This window comes from Chiloscyllium plagiosum, chromosome 13 (assembly GCF_004010195.1).
Source record: "Chiloscyllium plagiosum isolate BGI_BamShark_2017 chromosome 13, ASM401019v2, whole genome shotgun sequence".
In the NCBI taxonomy this organism is placed as follows: Eukaryota; Metazoa; Chordata; class Chondrichthyes; order Orectolobiformes; family Hemiscylliidae; genus Chiloscyllium; species Chiloscyllium plagiosum.
In genome coordinates, this window is record NC_057722.1 from 64,858,828 (window position 1) to 64,884,102 (window position 25,275).

At 39.3% G+C, this 25,275-nt stretch overlaps 1 protein-coding gene across 1 annotated transcript in view; it reads left to right on the forward strand.

Annotated features, from left to right (window-relative positions):
* The first annotated feature begins 2,536 nt into the window (after positions 1–2,536).
* prkci (protein kinase C, iota) overlaps positions 2,537–25,275 on the forward strand; it is a 142,731-nt gene continuing 119,992 nt past the window's right edge. Inside the window, exon 1 of the mRNA XM_043702652.1 lies at positions 2,537–2,752. Within this exon, the coding sequence (XP_043558587.1) occupies positions 2,637–2,752 (116 nt within the window). The 5' untranslated portion in view covers positions 2,537–2,636. The remainder of the gene's footprint in view (positions 2,753–25,275) is intronic.

A 25,275-nucleotide genomic window follows, 5' to 3' on the forward strand; every position in this document is an offset into this window, starting at 1 on the left:
TCTGAGAACCCTGCGCTTCTCCAATTCTGACTGCTTTCTCATGTCCGATTTTAATCATTTCACCATTGGCAGTTGCATTTTTAGCTGCCCTGGCTTTTAACTCTGGAGGTCCCTCCCTACAGCTCACTGCCTCTCTATTTCTTCTAAGGTGCTTCTTAAAAGCTATCTCAGTCAACTAGCTTTTGTAGTTCAGTATCAGTCCTTGTTTGATAACACTTCTGTGGAGTGCCTTAGGATGTTTTAACCACTTTAAAGGTGCTATATAAATTCTAATTGTTGTAACCTTTACTTTCCTGTTGATTACAAAACAAGATGAAACTCAAGGAGGGGAAAAAAAGAGTTGGGGAGATTTGTTTTCACCCTGTACATGGTTCGAACTTTCAACTCATTGCCTGGAAGGATGAATGAAGTTGAAACCCTCTTGGCATTTTAAAACAAAAAGTCAAAGTACTAGAAGCGCTGTAACATATAAGACTACAGTCTAAAAGCTAGAAAATGTGACTGTATTGGTGTAACAGCTGCTATGACAGTGCCGTAAATTTACATGTTTGAATTAAAGAAAGCAGCTTTGAAAGAGAAGATTGATGTTTAGGCACTGTGTAGGTCACCTTCCTGTAGGCAATACATAATTTTCCTTAGTGAATGTAAAAACAAATAATGGGCGGAACACACCTTCAATGAGTAATCAACACCTTTGTCTACACCAAACAGGTTTACATTTTTTTCTCAGTCCAATTAATACGTTTATTTCCTGCTTTGTTGGATAAAGTTTCACTGTATTCATTCCATTTGTTGGAGAACTTGACAGGAAAATGTAAAAAGATAAAACGTGTAATTCTGGTCTTTGTGCTACAAGAAGGATGTTGTAAACTTGAAAGGTTTCAGAAAAGATTTACAAGGATGTTGCCAGGGTTGGAGAGTTTGAACTGTATAGAGAGGTTGGATAGCCTGAGGCTATTTTCCCTGGAACGTTGGAGGCTGAGGGGTCTGAGACATTTATAAAATCATCAGGAGCATAGATAGGGTAAATAGACAAGGTCTTTTCCCCAGGGTGGGGGATTCCAAATCTAGAAGACATAGGTTTAAGGTGAGAGGGGAAAGGTTTAAAAGGGACCTAAAAGGCAACTGCTTCATGCAGAGGGTAGTGTGTGTATGGAATGAGCTGTCAGAGGAGGTTGTGGAGGTTGGTACAATTACAACATTTAAAAGGTATTTGCACAGGTGTATGAATAAGGAGGTTTTGGAGGGATATGGGCCAAATCATAGAATTCCAATAGTGTGGAAACAGGCCATTTGACCCAACAAGTCCACACTGCCCCTCCAAAGAGTATCTTATTGAGTTCCATTCTTCTACATTTCCCCTGACTGCATTTCAATCCAACCTACACATCCCTGAACACTATGGGTAATTTAGCTTGGCCAATTCACCTAACCTGCACATCTTTGGGCTGTGGGAGGAAACCAGAACACTCGGAGGATACCCACACTGGCATGGGGAAAATGTGTAAACTCCATACAGACAGTTGTCTGAGGCTGGGATCAATCCTGGGTCTTGATTAATTTAGGTTATCTGGGAGAAAGTGAGCACTTCAGATGCTGGAGATCAGAATCTAAGAGTGTGGTACTGGAAAAGCACAGGCGGTCAGGCAGCATCTGAGGAGTAGGATAATTGATGTTTCGAGCATAAGCTCTTCATCAGAAATGAGGGGGAGGCCGAAGGGGGCTGAGAGATAAATGGCTCCAACCCGCTCCAATTTATCTCTCAACCCCCTTGTTCCTGATGAAGAGCTAATGCTCAAAATGTCGATTCTCCTATTCCTTGGATGCTGCCTGACCAACTGTGCTTTTCCAGCACCATACTCTTTGACACTAATTTAGGATATCTGGTCAGCATGGATGAGTTGGATCGAAGGGTCTGTTTCTGTGCTTCTATGATTCTATGAACAATTCAATAAAAACGTGGATTTATAAGACATCTCTACTTCCCAAAATGTCCTAAAAAGTCCCAAATAATTTCAAAGTGAATCTACATTACAAAATATAATTGATTTACACATATGGAGAAATACATTTTGAAAGTAGGAACTGAACTCACTTGCAAACAAAAACTGAAGAAAATACAAGTGAATGTGCTAGCAAGGGATCGTTTTGGTTCTATACCTTTTTACCGAATAGACATCTGATAACCCAGATGGAGCACCAAATCGCAGCAGATGTACCGGACTACAAATCCCAGAGTTCCAGTGGATGCTCTTGCGTTTACGTTACGTTTTTGATGAATGACGCAGAATTTTCAGGGTGGGGAATGAGACCAATCCAAAATGAAAAGGTAGGGGAGGACGATAAACAAATCATACAACTTCAAATAATTATGACATAAATATAAACATTGAGATGAAATTTGAAGTACAACTCTCTTTCAAGTGTAATATTAATGCTGTCAAAGCGATGGTTGTGAAGAGTGCTTTGCAATGATATTGGGGTATGTTATTTCTCCGCCCCCATCCGACCTTTCATGTATTTGGTGGTGGTCGACGCTGCGCACGCAGCGGTTGTCTGTTGGTCGGGCCGGGTGAGCTCGAGCGAGCGACTGAAGCGGCGCGAGGAAGGTTTGAGGTGAACGGCCGGACAGCCATATGAGAGCGGCTACTCTGCGGAGCTCCGATAGGGAGATGCCTACAAATAGGGACAGTATGATGTCCTACACGGCGGAGAATCACCATCAGGTCCGGATGAAAGCCTATTACAAAGGGTAAGGGCGAGAAACGGCCGGACGAGCAGAGTCCCCCCGGGCAGGAGAACCTTTCCTTTGGTGGGATCGTGGTGTGGGGGGCAGGAGGCGGTTTGTGGTGGAGAATGTGGGCGAGAATGGGGGAAGAGTTGGAGAGCTGTGAGTTGGGGTAGAGGGGAGGGAAGGTGGTGCGGAGATGGAAGTAAGAAAGGGGAATGGAGCTGGAGGAAGCTGTGAGTTTGGGTAGGAGATAGAGGGGAGCTGGGAGGTTGTGTGGGCACGACTGGTGCGATGGTTGAGGGGAGCTGTGTTTGGGGGCTGGGGAAGTTTGGTGGGAAACTGAAAGTAGGGGAAGTTATTAGATTGAGGAGAATGAGGATAGCTTTTTTTTTGAGGTGTTGGAGATCTCTGAACCGTAGATCCAGGACTAAGGCCAGAGGAATTATCGGAAGGAGAGCCTTTGTAGGTAATAGTAAAGGGGCAAAAGGATCCAAAAGCAAAAGAAATCTGACTGCTTGAAAGTGTTTACGTTCATTCATCAAGCCATCTTCTGGTTGCCCCAAAGTGCCGTGTAGCCAATGAAATACCTTTCTTGGGCTGCTTGTATATTGAAGGAAATGTAGCAGCAAATTTGCACACAGCATATTCCCACAACTATCAAAGCTGGCCAGATGACTGATTCTAGTGATGTTTATTAACCATGAGACATAAGAGCAGAAATCAAGTCTGCTATATCACTCAATGCGATTAAGGCTGATTGTCTACGTCAGTGATATTTTCCCACATTATTGCTAATACTTGATGCCAGTAATCTCCAGAAATCATATCGATTACAATCCTCAACATGCTCAATGACTGAACTTTCACAGCCATATGGGGTAGACAGTTCCAAAGATCACCCATCCTTTGGGTGAAGAAATTCCTCCTCATCTTGACCTTAAATGACCTACCAGGTTATGTTCCCTGGATTTAGACATTCTAGTCAAGGGCACGATCTTTATACAATCTGTTTCAATATGGTCATTCCTTATCCTTTGAAACGCTGGAGATTACAGACCCAGTCATCTTAGAAGACCCTGCTTTCCAAACTTTAGTCAGTTGTGAACTAATTTCAAGGCTCAAACCGTTGCAACCACAGGGTGAGCAGGGTAATCTGTGGGTGGGGAATGTTGAGGTTGGGAATGATTTGAGAGAGTAGGACATGGGGAATTGCCATTACATCCTTTGAGGCTATGACCGTTACTACTTAACTGCACAGTCCTGTGGTGTCCTAACCCCCTACTTTGGGAAGTGCTGTCATCAAACAGTCCTGCCCTCCCAGGGATCTGGTGCCCCTCTACTGCGCTCCAGTGCCTTTCAGTGAAATAGTGACTGTTAGGTCACCGGGTAAACCCTTCTGCTAATTTAAACCAGCCACACAGATAAGATTCATACAGTGCTGTAATCTGTTAAATTTCAAGAGGCAAAGAACTATTCCAAAAATCACTATTTAAAGTAAAATTAACAACTTTATATTTTAAAGTTAATAGCGAATAATTAACTAGCAACTATGTACAACTCCTTTCTCTAAACCTATCTTTTACCTTCCCCTCTACAATGCTGGTGTGATAAATATCCCGATTACGATTTGCAAAAGATATAGTCACATTTCAAAACAAGTCAGCTTGCCAAGTGTCCTCTGTAGATTTTGTTCTGTGTTCTTTTCTCCTTCTTCGGGATTCTCTTTCACAGGTCATTGATAGATAAAGGTTCCTTTAAGAGAGCAGATATTTCTGCAAGCAGTCTCTCTCTCTCTCTCTCTCTCTCTCTCTCTCTCTCTCTCTCTCTCTCTCTCTCTCTCTCTAGTTGGTGCTTGACAGTTCTCTTTGCCGCTCTGATTAACTGTTCAAACTGTCTGATACTTATACCCCAAAACATCGGATCGTTTCATTGGTTATAATATTGTCAAAGTTCAAACGTGATTGAAATTTGGTATCTCGGGGCATAATTTAAACTGATTGGCCATATTTAAATTTGTTTTTGTCTCATTGTCTCAGTGCCAGCTGTTCTGACCAAGCATTACTTTGTTACTTTGTTCTGGATGCTCTGTGCCTCTCTAAGTCCTTGCTAGCTTTTCATCTCTCTTAAAGGTACAGTAACTCTTACACCTTCATAACTTGACCAACTAAACTTTTACAGCCACCTGAGGCTACAAATATGGGTTGCTCAGGTTACCATTCCATCTCCAAAATGTCATCTAACAGCTGTACGACCATTGTCAACCTACCTTGTGTAGTTACGATTTTGAAGTGGAATTTGAAGCTACCACGTCAGACTGTATGAGAGTGTCCATTGAGTCGCAGTTAGCTGATTGTCTGTCTGAGGTAAATGGAAGATCATATTATGGAATAATTTTGTCTAAATCAGATGATGTAGCACAATTATTTATTAGAGGAGTGTCATTTCTCAACTAATGTGTCCATTAGGACAGCAAAAGATCTCATCAAGTTACTGTGCTTCAAAAGTATTTGATTAGTTTGGGAAGCCTGAGATCAAGAACGTTATGATGCAATACATATCTACCTGTCTTTAGTTTTGGAAATGACATGTTGCCAATTCTTTGAGCAGATTCAACTGTAAAACTTGACAATTTTGTATTTTTTAATAACTAATGAGGTCCACAAAGAGCATCCTTGTAAGATTTTGTGCTGACTGAACTGTCATGGAAAAGTTGATCAATTGTTGACATCTTTGTATTGCTTTGACTTTTGAGCAGAACTTTGCTAATAGTGATTGGAGGATCTGTGGTTTCATTGAGCCATAGAGATGTGCAGCATAGAAACAGGTCCTTTGGTCCAACTTATCCATGTTGACCAGATATCCGATATTAATTTAGTCCCATTTGCCAGTATTTGGCCCATAGCCCTCAAAACCTTTTCTATTCATTAACCCATTCAGATACCTTTTAAGTATTGTAACTGTACCAGCCTCCTCCACTTCCTCTGACAGTTCATTCCATAGACACATCACAGTCTGTGTGGAAAAGTTGCCTCTTAGGTCCCTGTTAAATCTCTCTCCTCTTACCTTAAACCTATGCCCTCTAGCTGTGGACCCCTCCACTGTAAGGAAACGACTTTGACTATTCACTCTATCCAGTCCCCTCATGATTTTATAAACTCCTTCTATAAGGTTGAGCCTTCAGTCTCTGATGTTCCAGGAAAACAGCCTCAGCCTATTCAGCTTCCCCCTATAGTTCAAACTCTCTAACTCTGGCAACATTCTTGTAAATCTTTTCTGAACCCTTTCAAGTTTAATGACATCTTTCCTATAGCAGGAAGACCAGAATTGAACACAATATTCCAGAAGTGGCCTAACCAATGTCCTGTGCAGCTGCAGCATGACCTACATTTAGTACACTGACCAATAAAAGCAAGCATATCAAACGCCTTCTTCACTACCCTATCTACCTGCGACTCCATTTTCAAGGAACTATAAACCTGCATTCAAAAGTCTCTTTGTACTGCATCACTCCCTGGGACCTTCCCATTAACTGTCTAAATCCTGCTCTGATTTGCCCCACCAAAATGTACTACCTCACATTTATTTAGATTAAACTCCATCTGACATTCCTGAGCACATCTGATCAATGTCCCATTGTACTCTGAGGTAATCTTCAAGTGTTATCAACAAAATGAGATTTGATTAATATAGCATTAAACGTATGCTGTATGTCACTCATATTTATGTAGCAACTTATATCACGGCACCTTGTGTTGCTGCGGAGATGAGACTTAAAAAGAATTGGATACTGAGTCAAAGGAGGAGATATACTGGCTATAGCGTCTTATCCTGTGATATTGTCCAGATTTTACTTACAGGTGAATTGAGAGCTGCATACTTTGCCAAGAGTCAAAATCGCTGTGAATTATAACTGGAGATTAGATTAGATTACTTAGTGTGGAAACAGGCCCTTCGGCCCAACAAGTCCACACCGACCCTCCGAAGAGCAACCCACCCAGACCCATTTCCCCTACGTTTACCCCTTCACCTAACACTACGGGCAATTTAGCATGGCCAGTTCACCTAACCTGAACATCTTTGGACTGTGGGAGGAAACCAGAGCACCTGGAGGAAACCCACGCAGACACTGGGAGAACGTGCAAACTCCACACAGACAGTTGCCCGAGACGGGAATTGAACTCTGGTCTCTGGCGCTGTGAGGCAGCAGTGCTAACCACTGTGCCGCCCATCTTGACATAACTAAACATTGTTGCAAGTCTTGGATTCACAAATTTGAAGTAACTGCATGTATATGGTAAATTGAACCAAAAGCTTAAGGGTCAGGGACAGGATTTTAGAGGCTATTTAAGGAATATTTAAGTCAACCCGAGTGTGGTGGGTGTCTGGAACTCTGTGTCTGAAAGAATGGTAGAGGAAGGAACCATTACAACACTTGGTTATTTCAATGAACACTTGAAGTGGCATAGCATACAAGCTCACAGGCCAAGTGTTGGAAAATGGGATTAGAGTTGATAAGTGTCTGATTACCAGCATGGACACATTGGGTCAAAGGGTGTCTTTTTGTGCCTATTACTCTGACTCATGATTTTATGCCATCCATGAAAAAAAAACCATCTTTTCAAATGCTGACTTTTTCTTCCCACCATACTTGGGTTATGTCTACAGCCAGAATTTTTAGTTGTCTGAATATTGAAATACTGATGGTTGTGCTGCAAAACAGTTTGCATGATAAATTAAAAACATTGTGAAATTATTGCTCAGCTTAAAAGTAGTATATTTTCCTTAAGTACCTTTTGCCAGTATTGTGCAGTACATAAGTGAGTCGAGCATAAACCCCACAATGTTTCCACAAATCAGTGGAGTCTGTGATATCTATCGAATACTGATCTGTGTATCTATTCCTGGAGAAATGTCTGATAGGATATTGTATGTTTTGTGATATTTAGTACAAAATATTAACAACAAGGAAGGAGATTGAATCTTTGGTCTTTGCTGATTTGCATGATCAATGCTGTTTTGAGATCTACTTGATTTAGGAGCTCCTTTATTAGAGTGGGGATAATCAGTCAGAATTCTTGCTGGGTATTGCTGTTTAATCATTTGAAGTGTGTATATTGCATTCTAGGTGAGGACAGGATCAGACTTGATTCTGATGGTATGAAAGGCTGGCAGCTATCCGTTTGCACATGACTGCATTGTTGAATTACTAGGGTCTGGTTAGAAAAGTAAATAAAATACATTTTTGAAAAAGGGTTCCAACCTAATATTTGACAAACATTCTAATTAATGGCGACTTGTTATCAAAAATAATGGAATACAAAGCTACAAGTTATGAAGCTGATGTCATGTGAATTTTTAAAGGAGCAGTGTGCTGAACAGCAATTGATATGATCCACGACACTTTGAAATACTAATGTTATCTTTGGTAACATCTACCTAAAAACATTGAATATTGTCTGCTCTTAAATTACGAAAGTTAGTGCATAAACTACAATAAGTAATAAAAAAAAAAGAATAAAGCAAAAGGGTAAAGGAATTCAAATATGCCAACAGGAATATGTTATTCGGTCTTATGGGTCTGCCCTGCTATTTGATACAATCATCGCTGACCATTTCAATGCCTTTTGCCCACCTAATCTCCATGAACATGTATCCAACTGAATCATATCAGAAATATGTCAATCTATATCTCCTAAGCATGCTCGAAGACTAAGCTTTGACAGTCCTCAGGCAGGATAAGGAGACTAAAACTGCACACTAATATTTTGTTAGCTTTCCAAATAGCCTTGCAGTATCTGCATGTTAGCTACCAGTGACTTATTGACAGGGGCAACAAGGTCCCTTTATGAGACTACACTGTTGAACCTTTTCCATTTAAGAAATACTCTGCATTTCTATTTTTCTTTGAAATAGTGGATAACATCACACTTTTCCACATTCTGTTCCATCAGCGATCTCTAGCTCATTCACTCTGTCCAACAATCTTTCTTCACAATATAAGTTTGTCATTTGCAAATTTAGAAATATTATATTTGGTTCCAATTCAATCATCTATTGTTAACAGTGGGGACCGAAGTACTGATTATTGCACCAATCTGTCAGTCTTAGGTTGCCATTGTGAAAATGACCAATTTGTTCCTTTTTTTGTCTGTTTGCTATCATTAATTCATGCCAGTTCATTATCTTCTATAGTACGTGCTGTAATTTTTCTATCCTGCTTTCTGTATGGGACTTTGTATACTTGGATTTTTGGAAGGCTTTTGACAATGTCAATTGGCTGTCCTTTATCAATTTTGTTCGTCAGTACTTCAAACAAAAACCTCAAAGTTCGTGTACTGTAACATGATTTCTCATTCACAAATCCATGCAATGTCCAATCAGATAATTGTCAACCTGGTACCTATTTATCTCATCCTTTACAATAAATTCTATCATTTTCCCTAATACTGATATAACACAAACAAGTTCCCTGTTTTGCTTATGGCTTAAATAGTGGGGTAATATTTACCACTTTCCAACTCGCAGGAATGATTCCAGAATTTATAGAATTTTTGAAGATAATCAATGCATCATTTTCTCTACAGCTCTTCCTCCAGCAAGTAGCCTCACGTTCCCCAGCACATCCTCCAACAATCAGCCCCCCCAATTTATATCTCAGCGCCCTGACACACAGGCCTCATTCCTGATGAAGGGCTTATGCCCGAAACGTCGATTCTCCTGCTCCTCGGATGCTACCTGACCTGCTGTGCTTTTCTAACATCACACTCTTGACTCTGACCTCCAGCAAGTCCTCACTTTCTCCCAAATTAGTTTTTGCCAGACATTTCATTTTTGATTATCTGTAGAAGTTTCTATGGTATATTTTTGTGTGTTTGCTGGATTGCCTTCATATTCTGTTCTGCCTGTCCTTATCAGTTTATTAGTCCTCCTTTGTATTTGATGAACCATCTAACCCTCGTAGTTATTGTTCTTTCTAGCAACCTTATAGGCCTTTTCTTTTAATCTTGTGCAATCCTGAATTTCCTTTGTTAGCTACAGTTTACTGATCTTTTCGAGTGTTTGCATCTTGAAGGAATGAAGAGCTCCACCAAGTCATGAAATAGTTCTTTAAAGGCTACCCATTGCCTATATAGAGTCATGCCTTTGAATGTGTTTTCTTAGTTCACCTCAGCCAATTTGTGTTTCATGCTTTCAGAATTTCTCTTTGAAGTTTAACACCCTTGCTGGAGAATGAACTACCTCGCTTTTTAAAAAAAAATAGTGTGGAATTCTATCATATAATGCTCACTGTGCTCTGAAGGTTCTTTTTAAACGATTATTAATTAATTATCCCATTTTAATTACATAATTACATAATATGAGATCTAAAATGGCAAATAACATAATGTCTAGTGGATTCTTCAACATAACTGTTCTGCATTACCATACCTAATTAATTCCAGAAACCCGTTCTCCACAGTTTTATCACTAACTTGGTTTACCCAGTCTATATGCAGATTGAAGTCACCCATGATAACTATTGTCCATGTTGTATACTTTTCATCTGATTGATACCACACTATCACAATTATTTAATGGCCTATAAGTAACTCTAAACAATGTCGTCTGCTCCTTGCTGTTTCTTAGTTCCATGCAAACTGATTCAATTAGATCATAACCATGGATTTCTGTGTGGGTCTTTGAGTCACCTACCTTGTGTGCATTCAGGTAGAGTGCCCTGCCTTTTTGACAGCGTTCCACTTTCTAAGTACACTCAGTCCTCAGCTTTGTTTCTCCAGTCTTCTGGCCTCCTTAACATCTTTTTGACTTCCTGTTACCAACTTTGCTTCCCTCCAATCTGATTGCCCTCCTGTTGCCATTCCTTTAACAAGGTATTTTAAACCCACTCTATGTGGACTGACAAATTCCCCTGCAAGGATATCAGTCCCAGCCCATTAAGATGCACTCCATTATATAGGTCTTTCCTGTTCTCGAACCCGTTACAATTCCTCAAAGTCTATGCCCTCCCTCCTAGATCAGTTCTCTAGCCACAAATTGAGCAGGCCTCCTGTTATTATTCTCAGTAGCATGTGACATTGAGTGTGGTAACGTGACGCATAAAATTTGCAGAGCTTTGGTCTGAACCTACATAGGTAACTTACATTCACTTTTTTGGTAATGGATCTATTTGATTTTGGAAATTAATCGAAATGTACTAAGAACAAGAGTAGACCTCTTAGCACTTAAACATGTTTTGCATTCAATTATGTCATGGCTGATTTGTATCTTATCCTTGATTCATATATTCACCTTTGTTCTAAGTTCCCAAAAACTCTAGCCTACTGAGACATGTAGGATGAGGAGAGATTGTATTCTCTTGTATTTACTTGAAGACGATCTAAGTTTTCAAACTAAAGAATTTGATAAGGTAGATATAGATGAGTGCTTCGCTCTGGTAATGGAATGGAGGAATTCACAATCTTAAAATTAGAGTCAGTTCTTTTGGAGTGAAATTAGGAAGGGCATTTTCACACAAGCGGTGACAGAAATTGGGAACTTGCTGCACAAAAGGATGTGAATGCTGGTTGATGCACGTGAAAATTTAAATTGAGTATTTTTTAGACAGGGTATCAAGAGAGATGGGGCAAAGATGGATAAATGCAATTAATCATGCAGATCAATTGTGATCTGTGATGATCAGAACAGTCAAAAAGATTTTTGTCCTGGTCTCTTGGTTCAGAGGCTGGGCCTAGGGACCAGTTTGAATGCCATCTAAGGAATTTAAAAAGAATCTAGAGTAAAAAGTTATCAGTAATAGTGACCAGTCTTTCCTGATGAAGGGCTTTTGCCCAAAATGTAAATTTTCCTGCTCCTCGGATGCTGCCTGACCTGCTGTGCTTTTCCAGCACCACTCTAATGTAGACTTTTGGAGTTAAGCTGATCTCGCTCTACCAATTATATTAATCAAGGCCATTAGCCTTAATTTTTTAGGAAATTGAATTGTAAACTTAATACTGGTAATTATGATTCAGTAACACTTGACAGATATGCACCTTTATTAACAAAAGCAAACTTGAACTTGAAAACATTGTTTTTGAAATGAATGGAATGTTGAAGCCCTTATATTTATATTATCATTCAGTGAACATCCTTTAGAGAAACAAAGGAGCGGCATGATGGTTGAGTGGTTAGCATTGCTGCTTCAAGGTGCCAGAGATCTGAGTTCCAGCCTTGGGTGACTGTCGTGAAGTTTGCATGTTCTTTCTGTGTCTACATGGGTTTCTGCCAAATGCTCAGGTTTCCTTCCACAGTCCAAAGATATGCAGGTTAGGTAAATTGGCCTTGGTAAATGCATGGTTACGCAGATCGGGTGGGTTGCTCTTTGGAGGGTCAGTACAGATGATGGATCGAATGGCCTCCTTCCGCACTTTAGGGATTCTGTGATTCAAGTATGTGGGATTGGAGGATAGGCTAGCAGTTCAAATAGCTGACTGTCTGGCCATGTAGTTCCAAAGATATGGGAAATAGGCTTGTGTTGGTAAAAACAGCTGAGATTCATGATTTCCTTTATATTATAAGTAGATTAATGAAAATCAAACATTTTTGGTAAACATAGTGCAGCCATTGCATGCATGGACTTTTTAGCAAACTGAGTATTTGCATTCATTGTGCTATGTTTTTGAAGCTGAGATTCTGGCCAAAGCTGGTCTAAATTTACATGATGCAACAATATAATTTATGAACATGTTCTGACCTGACGCTTAGTATCTCTGCAACACTTGTATGTTTGTCATAGCCGATAATTGCTTAAAGTTGTAATCTTTGGTTGTGAAACAGGTTGAGTTTGGGGAAGCTACGTATTTACTTTTCAGTGACAAGCCTTCCTAAGTTGGTGCATTTTATTATTTCAGTTGCCTCAGACCCAAACTCTGAATTTCCCCCTCTGCCTTTCTATCTTGATTTTCTCTTTTAAAACACAACGTAAAAGGTGGTCCTCTGAACAAGCTTTTCATCAATTGACCCAATATCTAAGCCTATGTGAAATATCTTATGTTAAAGGAGCAATGTAAATATAAACTTGAAGGTGACATTGATCAATAGAAATATTTTAGTGAGTAACTATTAAATCTATGAAGCAAGCTATCGAGGGAGATACAAAAGGAGATACTGTTGAATAAATCAAATGTGCATATTTTGGGTTGTTTTGAGTCACTTGAGCATATAGTAAGTCCTACATGTGTTGGACTTTTGGTCCAAATTTCCTTCCACTCGGGATTTCCTCGTCTCTTAATAGGTACAGATTTCCATGATCAGTAAACATCTCCATTGTATTATCGTGTGACTATACAGATACCTAGTAAAAATTGAATGGTGTTGACCTTTTCTCTCACCTCACAATCTCCATATTCTTTTTAAAAAAAGTTATTTTATGTAAGACATAGGATCAAGAGTAGGCCATCCAGCCCCCTGAGCCTCTTTACCATTCAGTAAGATCATTCCAGATTTAATAGTGACTTTGAATTCACTTTTGTATCTGACAGGGAAGTCAAGAATTATTGAATACAATCAAAAATCTGTTTAATTCAGCTTTGCCTATTTTTAATTACCCAGCCTTCACTGCTTTATCTGGTAGAGAATTTCAACTACAGACAACTCTCAGAAGTATAACCCTCATCTCTCCCTTAAAAATGAGTTGTTATTTAAAACTCTGTCCCTTCATTTTAGGTTTCCTATGATTGAAAGCATTATTTCACAATATTGTTTCAAAAAGATCATCTCATTAAACTTCAATGAGTATATTTATGTCCAGCATAAGACTAATCCATCATCCTTGGAATCACTCTAGGGAACCTTCTCTGAACTGATTGCAATGGAAGCGTATCCTTTTTTAAATAAGGTGACCGACAATGTACATGGTGTGAAAACAATAACCTATGTGTTTCTGATTGTGGATTGAAATGGGAAAAGGACTTGTTTAAAAACCAAAGATTGTTGAAACATTGCTACACTTTTTAAAAGTAGTAATTCGTACTCATTGTAAGTACTGTACTATATTTAAATAGCTATTGGTTCAAGCAATGGGGAAAACCTAGTTCAAGATTACCTGTAACTAGTGAGTTCTGTATGAATGGACCTTTGGCAGGCAACAAGTAGCTAGATCAGTCAGTGGAATGGCAAAGATCTCTTATTATTAATGGCCAAGGTCTCTTGCCAACCAACAGCTACATGATTGGCTCTCAAGTAGTTGAACAGTTTCTTTGGGTCAGAAACCATCGGAGCTCTTAAAGGGAAATGGTTATTTTTGTTCTGCAGTTAAAAGCATCACAAGCCTGAAAACTGCCCCAATTTATCCCCTCCCTCCAACTCCCAATAGCTGTAAGCTGTGCTTTATTAATTATAACTCAGAGACATTTATAAGTGCATTCCAGTCACCCTGCAAACAAGGAAGAGTGAGCAGCAGCGTTCTGATCAACATACCCCATTGACAGAAACCATTGAACTGCCTTCGCTGTTTACCCTCCATTCATTTTTAGTATAGAAAATTAGTCCATGCTTTCTGTCAACCTTGGTCAAAGATGGGTAAAATGGGGAATTCTGCATACTTTTTATAACATTTTAACTTTTGTAACAACTCTGGAAATTAAGTCCAATTAATCCCAATGCACCACCCCAGTGAGGTGTGACAACAGTACTCTTATTTCACCAGTTCCCTGTATTAAAGGAAAATGTGCCTGCTTTTATTCTTCTTTTTTCTTGTAATATAGGCCAGCATTCAAAAGCTTTCCTATTAGTTGCTGTACCTGAACGCGGACATTTTGCGATTCGCTCTGTAGATCTTCTCTGCCCCGTCTCGAGGATTTTAGAATTAGTGTTAAGTTTTTATTGTCGCATGCACTCAAGTACAGGGACACATGAGAACAGTGAAGTGTGTATAAAGGTGCCAAGGTTTACATTAGAAAAATAAAGAAATTTTAAGTTAAAAATTCAGCATTACAGTCCTTCTAAAGCAGAGAACGAGAGGAACGAGAAAAAGTGGACAGAGAATATTTTGTTCTGGGGCTCTGCTCGGATTTTTAAAATCTCTCTGAAAGTGTGGTGCCCAGAACTGGATGCGGGAGAGTCAGGGTTTTACAGTGTGAATGAAGCTGTTCAGTCCATTCTGGACTAAATGCCAGTCATCAAGCACTGATCAATTTGAATTCCATTTTCCAGTACTTGGGCCATAGCCTTGTATGCACACAATGCATGACAACTCACCAGCTTGATGAGCAAACTAATAACCACAGTGCACTAGTATCTCACTTTTATTGACTGAATGGGCAGAAGATCCCAACCCTGAATTACATGAAAAATGGTAAGAGTCAGTTGGGATAACTCATTATTGTGATCGAGAAACAAAACGTTTGATTTTTTTTCCATCCAAGATGAAATGGGAATCTTGCTAGTGAGTGGCATTACTTAATTCATTTGTCTTGCTATTTAAGTTGAGTTATATAAAAATGCCTCCACATCTTTTTCCTAAAGCTTGAGGTCTGTGCGTACTTAAAGGTTTTCTTATTGAAATTTTGACTAATAAACTGCAACATTAAGCTTAAAGTATTGTTCTTCTTAACTCAATCCTCTATGCAGGCCAAGATCTCATAGATTTTGCTCACTATTCTCAAAGGTCTGTGCACTTGAAACCCTAGGTTGCCATGTCCCTGACAGTTATTAGAACTGTGCCTTGAAGAATATTTGGTGTCCAATCCCTTCTGGCAAATGTGTCACCTCATGCTACTTTGTATTTGCCCCTTTTGCTAGCCTATCTGTGTCACATTGTAGTTGGTTTGTATCATCCTCATTATTAGCCACTCCAAATTGGTGTCGTTGGCAAATATTTAAATGTTGTTCTGCACTCCAATATCCAGGAACCTAAAAACAAAATCAAGAAAATCAGTGATCCAAGCATTGACTCTTGAGGAACAGCGGTCCAAAATTCTCCAAATTGAAAAATAAACCACCTTTCACAATTTGTTGTTTTCTCTCCTTAAATCAGTTTTTGATCCAAGTTGATACTGATTCTCTTCCACCTGTTATAATTTTGTATGTTCACTACATCAAACAGTTAACTTATAAGATGAAGCTGAATAAATACATTTAATGTTGGGAAACATGATGATAAATTATTTGTATGCATTGGAACCAGACAATGGTGAAGGGAAAGATAGAACAAAGTTTTTTTTTAAAATAAAAGAATGACTTTATCCTCTATCCTTTATCCTCCTGTGTCTATTGGACTTTGACTTATTTTTGTGAAGGAAATCAGCATGTATGGTTACGTTGCTTCAGGGCTATTTGTAACATGTAGTGCTCATTCCTGAAGTAGTATTTAGCAGTTTGGAAAATGTACGTATCACCACGAGCCTAACTTTTTTATTATTAATTAATGAAATTTGATTGTTTCTGTGCATTTTTGTGGTGCATTTAATTCTAGTGGGAACATCGTGAAGGCAGCTCAGTAAAATCTTTGAGGAAAATGTCTTAGGAATGTTTTGGAACTCTTGAAATAGCAGTAATTTGTTGTGGTTGATTTTGCTTAATTATAAAATTATTTTCTTTTCAACTTGTATTATTTTTGTTCTGCAATGATAACCAAAATTTATGAAACATCTTGAAAAATTTAATGTTGGATGAAAAAGATTTATTTGACATCATTCATGGCATTAATTATCATTTGTCAACCTGTTAAATGCTGTTGCTACCTCTAAAGCTTGTTGAATCTGCAAGCTTTGTTGATAAGTTGCACAATAGAATTCCCAGTTTGTTCCTCTTGAATTAATTATCATACATTATTTCCGTACTCAAGAAATCCCAACTGAGAGAGGCTAAAGAAGTTATGGTAAAAAATTTATGTTGCTATCTCATGTACTAGAACATCAGGGCAGTAAATGTTGTCCCTTTGAATTATTTAATGAGCCACAAACCTGATTTTCAATCAGAAGACTTTCTCCATTGTTCCACCCAACCCTGAAAAATAATACAAGTATGTTAAGTTCCCAGCTAATGCAGTGATAATAAACATTATTTTTAAAAAGGGCGCTGAATAATTATTTTATTGACAGTAGTACTAAAACTACTGGAATGGATATGCCAATAGAATAAAACTTTTTATGGAACTTGATGATTTGTGAATTGCTGTGGATGTGTCATATAAGGGAAAGTAACTGGTCAGGATGCCATACTCGAGGGAAGGTTAAATGAATATTCTGCACTTTAGCCTAACTTAGTGCAGTAAAGGTGAAGTGTTTGGGAGGGGGTTGAGGGGGCGGGGGGGTGCGATTGTGTATACACACACATAATCACAATTGTCCCTCTTCAACCTCCACCCAAAAACTTCACCTTTACTGCACTAAGTAAAGTGCATGCACATAGGATAGAACCTACAAAATCTCAGATTACATACGGTCTGTGTAATGAGGGCTTTTTAAAATTCCACTTTGTTATGAATGAAGGTGACCACTTTATTGTGCCCCCTGGTATTATGGTTTTTTGATTAATTCTAATTAGAGATTTCCTCCACTTCGCTAATGCACTTTCATAAGGATTGAATGATTCAGTCGGGTATATGTGAAGAATTGGGCTGTCGATCAAGGAATGGGTATGCAATTTAGTTAATTTAGTACTTAAGTCTTTTGATGTTTTAATTTAATTTATTAAAATATATTTTTCTCATCAAACTTCATAGATGTAATTACGCACCTCTGAAGCATGTGGGACTTGAACACTGGTGTCTCAGTCCAGGAGTTGGGATACCACTACTGTATTATAAGAGGCCCACACTTAAGTCTTTTGTAGTTGAGATAATCTACTGAAGGGCTTAATCAAACTGATACTTGAATGAGGTTATTGATTTTGTCATGATGCTGTACACGTCTGAGTTGAACTTTCCAAATCTGTGCTTCCATCTGTTTGTTTGGCAATATTCCTCAGGACTTCACCATGAAGTCTTTAAGTCCTGCACTGATTTGCCTTCCCAAAAATATAGCACCTCCCATTTATCTAAACGAGAATCCAGAGAAAGTATATTCCTGTTAGGGTGAAAGGAAAGGCTGGTAGGTATAGGGAATGCTGGACGACTAAAGAAATTGAGGGTTTGGTTAAGAAACAGAAGGAACCATATGTCAGGTATAGTCAGCACAGATCGAGTGAATCCTTAGAAGAGTATAAAGGCAATTGGTGCATACTTAAGAGGGAAATCAGGAGGGCAAAGAGGGGACATGAGATAGCTTTGGCAAATAGAATTAAGGAGAATCCAAAGGGTTTTTACAAATATATTAAGGACAAAAGGGTCACTAGGGAGAGAATAGAGCCCCTCAAAGATCAGCAAGGCGGCCTTTGTGTGGAGCTGCAGAAAATGGTGGAGATACTAAATGCATATTTTGCATCAGTATTTACTGTGGAAAAGGATATGGAAGATATAGACTGCAGGGAAATAGATGGTGACATCTTGCAAAATGCCCATATTACAGAGGATGAAGTACTGGATGTCTTGAAACGGGTAAAGGTGGATACATCCCCAGGACCTGATCAGGTGTACCCTAGAATTCTGTGGGAAGCTAGAGAACTGATTGCTGGGCCTCTTGCTGAGATATTTGTATCATTGATAGTCACAGGTGAGGTGCCGGAAGACTGGAGGTTGGCTACCGTGATGCCACTGTTTAAGAAGGGTGGTAAGAAGAAGCCAGGGAACTATAGACCAGTGAGCCTGACGTCGGTGGTGGGCAAGTTGTTGGAGGGAATCCTGAGGGACAGGATGTACATATATTTGGAAAAGCAAGGACTGATTAGGGATAGTCAACATGGCTTTGTGCGTGGGAAATCATGTCTCACAAACTTGATTGGGTTTTTTGAAGGAGTAACAAAGAGGATTGATGAGGGCAGAGCGGTAGATGTAATCTATATGGACTTCAGTAAGGCATTCGACAAGGTTCCCCATGGGAGACTAGTTAGCAAGGTTAGATCTCATGGAATACCGGGAGATCTAGCCATTTGGATATGGAACTGGCTCAAAGGTAGAAGACAGAGGGTGTTGGCAGAGGGTTGTTTTTCAGATTGGAGGCCTGTGACCAGTAGACTGCCACAAGGATCGGTGCTTGGTCCACTCCTTTTTGTCATTTACATAAATGATTTGGATGTGAACATAGAAGGTACTTCCTTCCCTGCAGTATGGACATTTGTCAAGATGTCCCAATCTATTTCCCTACATTCTATATCTTCCATGTCCTTTTCCACAGTAAACATTGATGCAAAATCTGTGGATCAGTGAGCAGTTATCGATGACAAAGGTTCTGCTTGCCAAAAGATGATGATTGGCTTCCAAGTAGCTGAGCAACTTGTGGGTGTGAATGTATTCAGGGACAAGCTATTGGATCTTCAAAAGATGAGTTTCTTGTTTCCTCCATTTAAAAAAAACACTTCAAGCCTGAGTATATCTTTCCCTTGTCAGCTGTTATAAGCTGTGCCGGTACCCGTGGAAGTGAGTGAAAATAACTGGATACGGATGATCAAGAGTAGCAGCCTGACCAGTCAAATGGATCTTGTCAGTCAACCATGTGGACAGGGACAATTTGAACTGTCTTTTTGGTCTTTCCCACCGCCAATAACATGCATTTTTTTCGACTGTCTGTAATGTGTAGACCTGGAGTTTATAAGGGATTTGGTATTTTAACTTGTCAATATTTAATTGTTTATTTATAGTGAAAATCTTATTTATTTGTTATGAAACGTCGTTCTTGTCAAATATAGAAGCTTGGTCCGTGCTTTCTATCAGTCTGGGTCTAAATAATTGATACATTGGAAACTTCTGTATACTTTTTAAAATCTTTAATTTTTGTAATATCTTCAGAAATGGGATGCTTGATTTCCATTCAGCTACCCCAATGAGGCATAATGTGAGTCAGAGTAGCTAGAGCACACTTATCATGGTGCCAAATTGGATGTGACGCTTAGATTCTGCATTGATCACAAAGTGAATGTGCTAACAAAACAGGACTCATATCCATGACTCAAAGGCTGAAAGAATTTAATACATTGTACATATCACCTAAATTGGCTTATTGGCAGAACATTGGCAAGTTCCATTGGCTGATGGAATATGAAATGAAGAAGTACTTTAACTTGAAACGGAACATTCTTTCTCTCTCTAGAGATACTGTCAGATCTGTTCAGTTTCTTCATTCTGTTTCTATTTCAGATTTCATGTATCCATAGTATTTTGCTTTTATCAAAGGAATATCAGCTTTGTAAAACTGGATGGACTTTATCAATGACATTTTGTGCTGATGGGAAGGAAAATAACATTCCAGTTGTTAAAAGACTGGAAATCTCTTATTTGTATTGACTTGGTTTTGTTCAGCCAAACCTGGGTTGAACATTTGCACTACTTGACAACTGTTTCATCAGCGACAAAGAACCAATTTGGTCATAAATCTAGTTAAAAGTGACTTTGCCAGAGCCAAACTGTAGTGCAAAATTAAGTAGTACTGAGAAAAGGGACTACTTTAGATTTTCCTGCCTAAGACAGAACCCTATAAATATGTGAATATTAAGTGGATTACATCAGAAGTTAGTTCCAAAGTTAGCATAGCCGTGCCTCGGTTACACATTTATTGGAGAGATAAACATTTACTTGGGCACAAGAACATCTGTGTGCCTTTGACCGCTTGAAATCAGTACAGACAACCATATTGATTTTAACAGTGTCAAGTTGAGAAGACATTCAAACTGGCTGCAGGTGCCAATGACATCCGTGTGGGTTTGGTTTTGCTACATGACGAGAAATGATGATTGAACAGCTTGTTTGTTTTTGGAATAAATTGATTGTCAAGAGAAATATTCAACAATCGAGAAAAGAGCAACGAATCTTGCGTTGGCACTTCATCTGTTTGCAATTCTCCTATTCAGCAACTCTGAAAAGATGTATTTAAAAGACTACAATCCTTTAATTATTTTGAAGACAAAAGCTCAAGGCTATTTCTTGCAGCTATAGAAATTGAAATTCATTCATGTGACTGGAAAGGGCAATATAACATTGGATCAAAAACAGCAATTGCTGATGAAATTCAGCAGGTCTGGCAGCATCCGTAGGGAGAAAGTAGTGTTACATTTAGAGTCCAGTAACTCCTCATCTGGTGCTTAAAACTTTAATTCTGCTTTGTGTCCTCAGATGCTTTTAGACCTGCTGGGATGTCCAGAAATTTGTGGCTTTGTTTCAGATCTCCAGCATCCACAATCTTTTGTTTTTCTTATACAGAATGGATGTCTCATCAAGGGAATGCTGAGATATAGGAAGGATGTTGTGAAACTTGAAAAGGTTCAGAAACGATTTACAAGGATGTTGCCAGGGTTGGAGGGTTTGAGCTTTAGGGAAAGGCTGAATAGGCTGGGGCAATTTCCCTGGAATGTCGGACGCTGTGTGGTAACCTAAGAGGTTCACAAAATCATGAGCATAAATAGTTTAAATAGACAAGGTCTTTTCCCTAGGGTGAGGAGTCCATAGCTAGAGGGCATAGGTTTAAGGTGAGAGGGGAAAGATTATCACAAATGATACATGCATATTTACATATTGTACTTTAAGTTCAGTGCTTCTGCGCAATGTGTGTTGAGATTTTCAAATATGTGGTAGATATCAAGTTTTTGATAAATATAAATATCCTATTGTATATTAGCTAGTTTATCTAGCTGTTAAATAAAGCTTAGTTATCACTGTAAATAAGATGTATTTAACATTGACCATCTTGTAGCCTACTACTGAGTTAGTCTTGGGAGCACCTCCAATTAAGATGAAGAGTCATTTAGACTCGAAACGTTAGCTTGCTCTCCATGGATGCTGTCTGATCCCCTGTGATCTCTAGCATTTGTTGTTTTCAGTGCAAATTCCAGCATCTGAAGTGATTTTGTTCCGACTTCCTCTAATTAAACCTTACTTCTCCATTCTTCTGCAAGTGTCTCATCAGTTGTATGGAGTGCGACATTAGTTCAGAGTATTTAAAGATTCATGTTTGTACGAATAATTGTCCACTAAAATTTGATGTCACTTGTTTTTTTTTTATAGATATTATTTTTATTGAAAAAAGGAATTTTTAAAGATTTTTTAAATAAAATTACAAAAGTAATACAAAGAAATATAAACATCAATATAAAATTAAATAAATTAAAAAAATCTATAAATAATAACCAAAAAAAGGAAAAGCCCAACTAACTACTAATCATTCCTGAAGAAGGGCTTATGCCCGAAACGTCGATTCTCCTGTTCCCTGGATGCTGCCTGACCTGCGCTTTTCCAGCAACACATTTCCAGCTAACTACTAATCTATCCTACAAACAACCAAAACATAAAATAGAATAACATACATTACTAGCAATAAACTACTAAATAATTCAATAACTAGATGCATGCTCAAAATAGATTTACATCAAGTCATAATAAAACCCGTATTTATATGGGATTCCTCCTCCCAGGGGCCACGAACCAGCCAGAACCATTACCACAGCTAGACAAAAGCCCTGGACAGTATGGCCGAAATATTTGTGCCGATATAATTCAAAAAGGGTTGCCATGTTTTATAGAATAATTCCATTTTTTTGGGGGCACCATATTTCTAAGGAAGTCAAGGGGGATATATTCCATGATTAACCTATGCCAGTTTGAGAGTCCTGGAGGGCCTTCAGCTACCCAGTTCACTAAAATATTTTTCCTTGCACAAAAGGAAAGAATGGTAAATAATTTCCTCTCGTGCACATCCAGGAAGGGAAAATCTGAAGAGCACAAAAGCAGGGACACTGGATCCGATCTAATCTCCGTAACCAAGATCCCTGTCAAGGCATTTGCTACTCTATCCCACTACTTGCAGATTTTATGACATGTCCATAGACAATGCGTGAGAGTGCCAACTTCTATTTTGCATTTAGGACACATTGGGGATGCTCCTGCCTTGAATTTTGCAAGTAATTCAGTTGCCATATGAGCCCTGTGAAGTATCTTTAATTGAATAGCCTGAGCTCTATTACAAACTGAGATCTTTCTGGCATTTTCCCAGATGTCCGTGGGCGGCATGGTGGCACAGTGGTTAGCATTGCTGCCTCACAGCGCCAGAGACCCGGGTTCAATTCCCGCCTCAGGCGACTGACTGTGTGGAGTTTGCATGTTCCTCCCGTGTCTGCGTGGGTTTCCTCCGGGTGCTCCGGTTTCCTCCCACAGTCCACAGATGTGCAGGTCAGGTGAATTGGCCATGCTAAATTGCCCGTAGTGTTAGGTAAGGGGTAAATGTAGGGGTATGGGTGGGTTGCGCTTCGGCGGGGCGGTGTGGACTTGTTGGGCCGAAGGGCCTGTTTCCACACTGTAAATAATCTAATCTAATCTAATCTAATCTAATGTCCTCCCACATTTCTGATGAGACTTCCAACCCTAATTCTTGATTCCAGCTTTTAAATAATCGTTCCATGTCCTTAGATACTTTATTACATAATGAGTGATAATGAGTACTAACCGAGGGGGGCCCCATCGGCCATAGCTCTCTCCTTTCCCTATCCAATTTGTGAGGATTAATTATCATTGTGGTCTTCTTTTGTATATAGTCTCGTATTTGGAAATACCAAAAAAGGTCGCCGTTAGGCAATCCAAACTTCTGGTGCAGCTGCTCAAAGGACATCATAACCTCTCCATCAAACAGGTCTCCCAAGCCGAAGAAACCTCTGGACTTCCAAGTTTTAAATGTAGCATCTGTCACCCCTGGCTGAAATCCTGATGCTCCCACTGCAGGAGTATAAGGAGAGGTTTTTTGCAGGTTTCCATCATCTTGTCGCATTATCGTCCAGGCTTTAATTGTATTTAATACAATAGAGTTTTTACAATAGTCCATAATTGCGCTCATCTTGTCCATGAATGAAAGATTGATGAGGGGACATTTTGCTTGGGAGGTCTCAATATCTAGCCAGATTAATTGTGGGTCACGAGAGACCCAATCAGCTACATAGGACAATAAGGAGCTCAGTTGATACCTCCTAAAATCTGCAAAGTCCAGTCCTCCCCTTATTTGTAGAAGCTGCAGCTTTTCTAATTTAATAAGGGGATGTCTAGGATTCCAAATAAAAGAGCCGAGCCAGCCGTAAAGCTTCCGCAATGCCTGTCTCGGTAGTATCAGGAGGAGCGTTCTCGTAGGATATAAAAGACAAGGTAGAATATTCATCTTGACTTGGGCTACTCTGTCAAACCAGGATATTTGAAGATATCCCCAGCGTTGAAGGTCCTGTCTTATTTTCTCTAATAAGTGCACAAAATTAGCTTTATACAGCTGTGCAAATACTGGGGTGATAAAAATACCTAAGCACAGAAAACTTTCTAGTGACCACCAAAAGGGAAAACAAGATCTGTCTGGTAAAATAGATACACTGGCAAGACCTCCCAACGGCATGGCCTCAGATTTCATGAAATTGATTTTATAGCCTGAGAACATACCAAATAAGCTGATCACTTGGATTAGGCAGGGCACGGATATTAAAGGATCACTGAAGAGGAGGACATCATCCGCATATAGAGTGATTTTATGTCTGCCCGATCCAACTCTCTGAGCCATTATGTTAGGGTCAGTTCGTATAGCTTCCACCAGTGGTTCAATCACTAGCATGAATAATAATGGTGAAAGAGGACATCCCTGATGACATTCCCTGCCAACACTAAAGCTATCCGAACTTAGACCATTAGTGATCACCGCTGCTTTGGGGTCATTATATAACACTGGAACCCATTTACTAAATACCTCTCTGACACCGAACCTTTCTAGTGTATAAAAAAGAATAAGCCATTCTCCCTGATCAAATGCCTTCTCTGTGTCCAAGGAGACAGCTAAACCCGGTATTGTTCCCTGTTGGTAGGTTTGTATCATATTTAAGACTCTTCTGATATTATTAATTGACCGGCCCTTTATAAACCCCGTCTGGTCCTCTTTTATGATGTATGGTAAGACCCTCTCCAATCTTGATGCTAACATTTTAGAAAGAATTTTGAAATCCACATTTAGTAAGGATATGGGTCTATATGATGAGCAATCTTCTGTGGCCTTTCCCTTTTTAAGAATAAGAGAGATATTTGCTTCTCTCAATGAAGGCGGGAGGTAGCCCTGACTATGTGAATAATTATACATATTTATTAGTGGTCTGGCCAGTTCCCCTATAAATTCTTTATAGAACTCTACCTGAAGTCCATCTAGTTCAGGTGCTTTGCCACTCTGAAGTTGCCTAACTGTGTTGAATACTTCCTGGGTTGTCAGGGGGGCATTCAAGATCGACACCTGCTCCAAGGTTAAGCCCGGAAGGGTCAGATTTTTAAAAAAGGATTCCATCTTATCAGTTCTATCCTCAGTCCTGCGATTTATGCAGTTCAAAATAGAACTTTCTCAAGGTTGTATTGATCTTTTTACAATCACAAGTCAGGGTACCAGCACTTTATCTAATGGACGTAATGGCTTGAGGAGCCTTTTTCTTTCTAGCAAGGTACGCTAGGCATCTGCCAGGCTTATCGCCATATT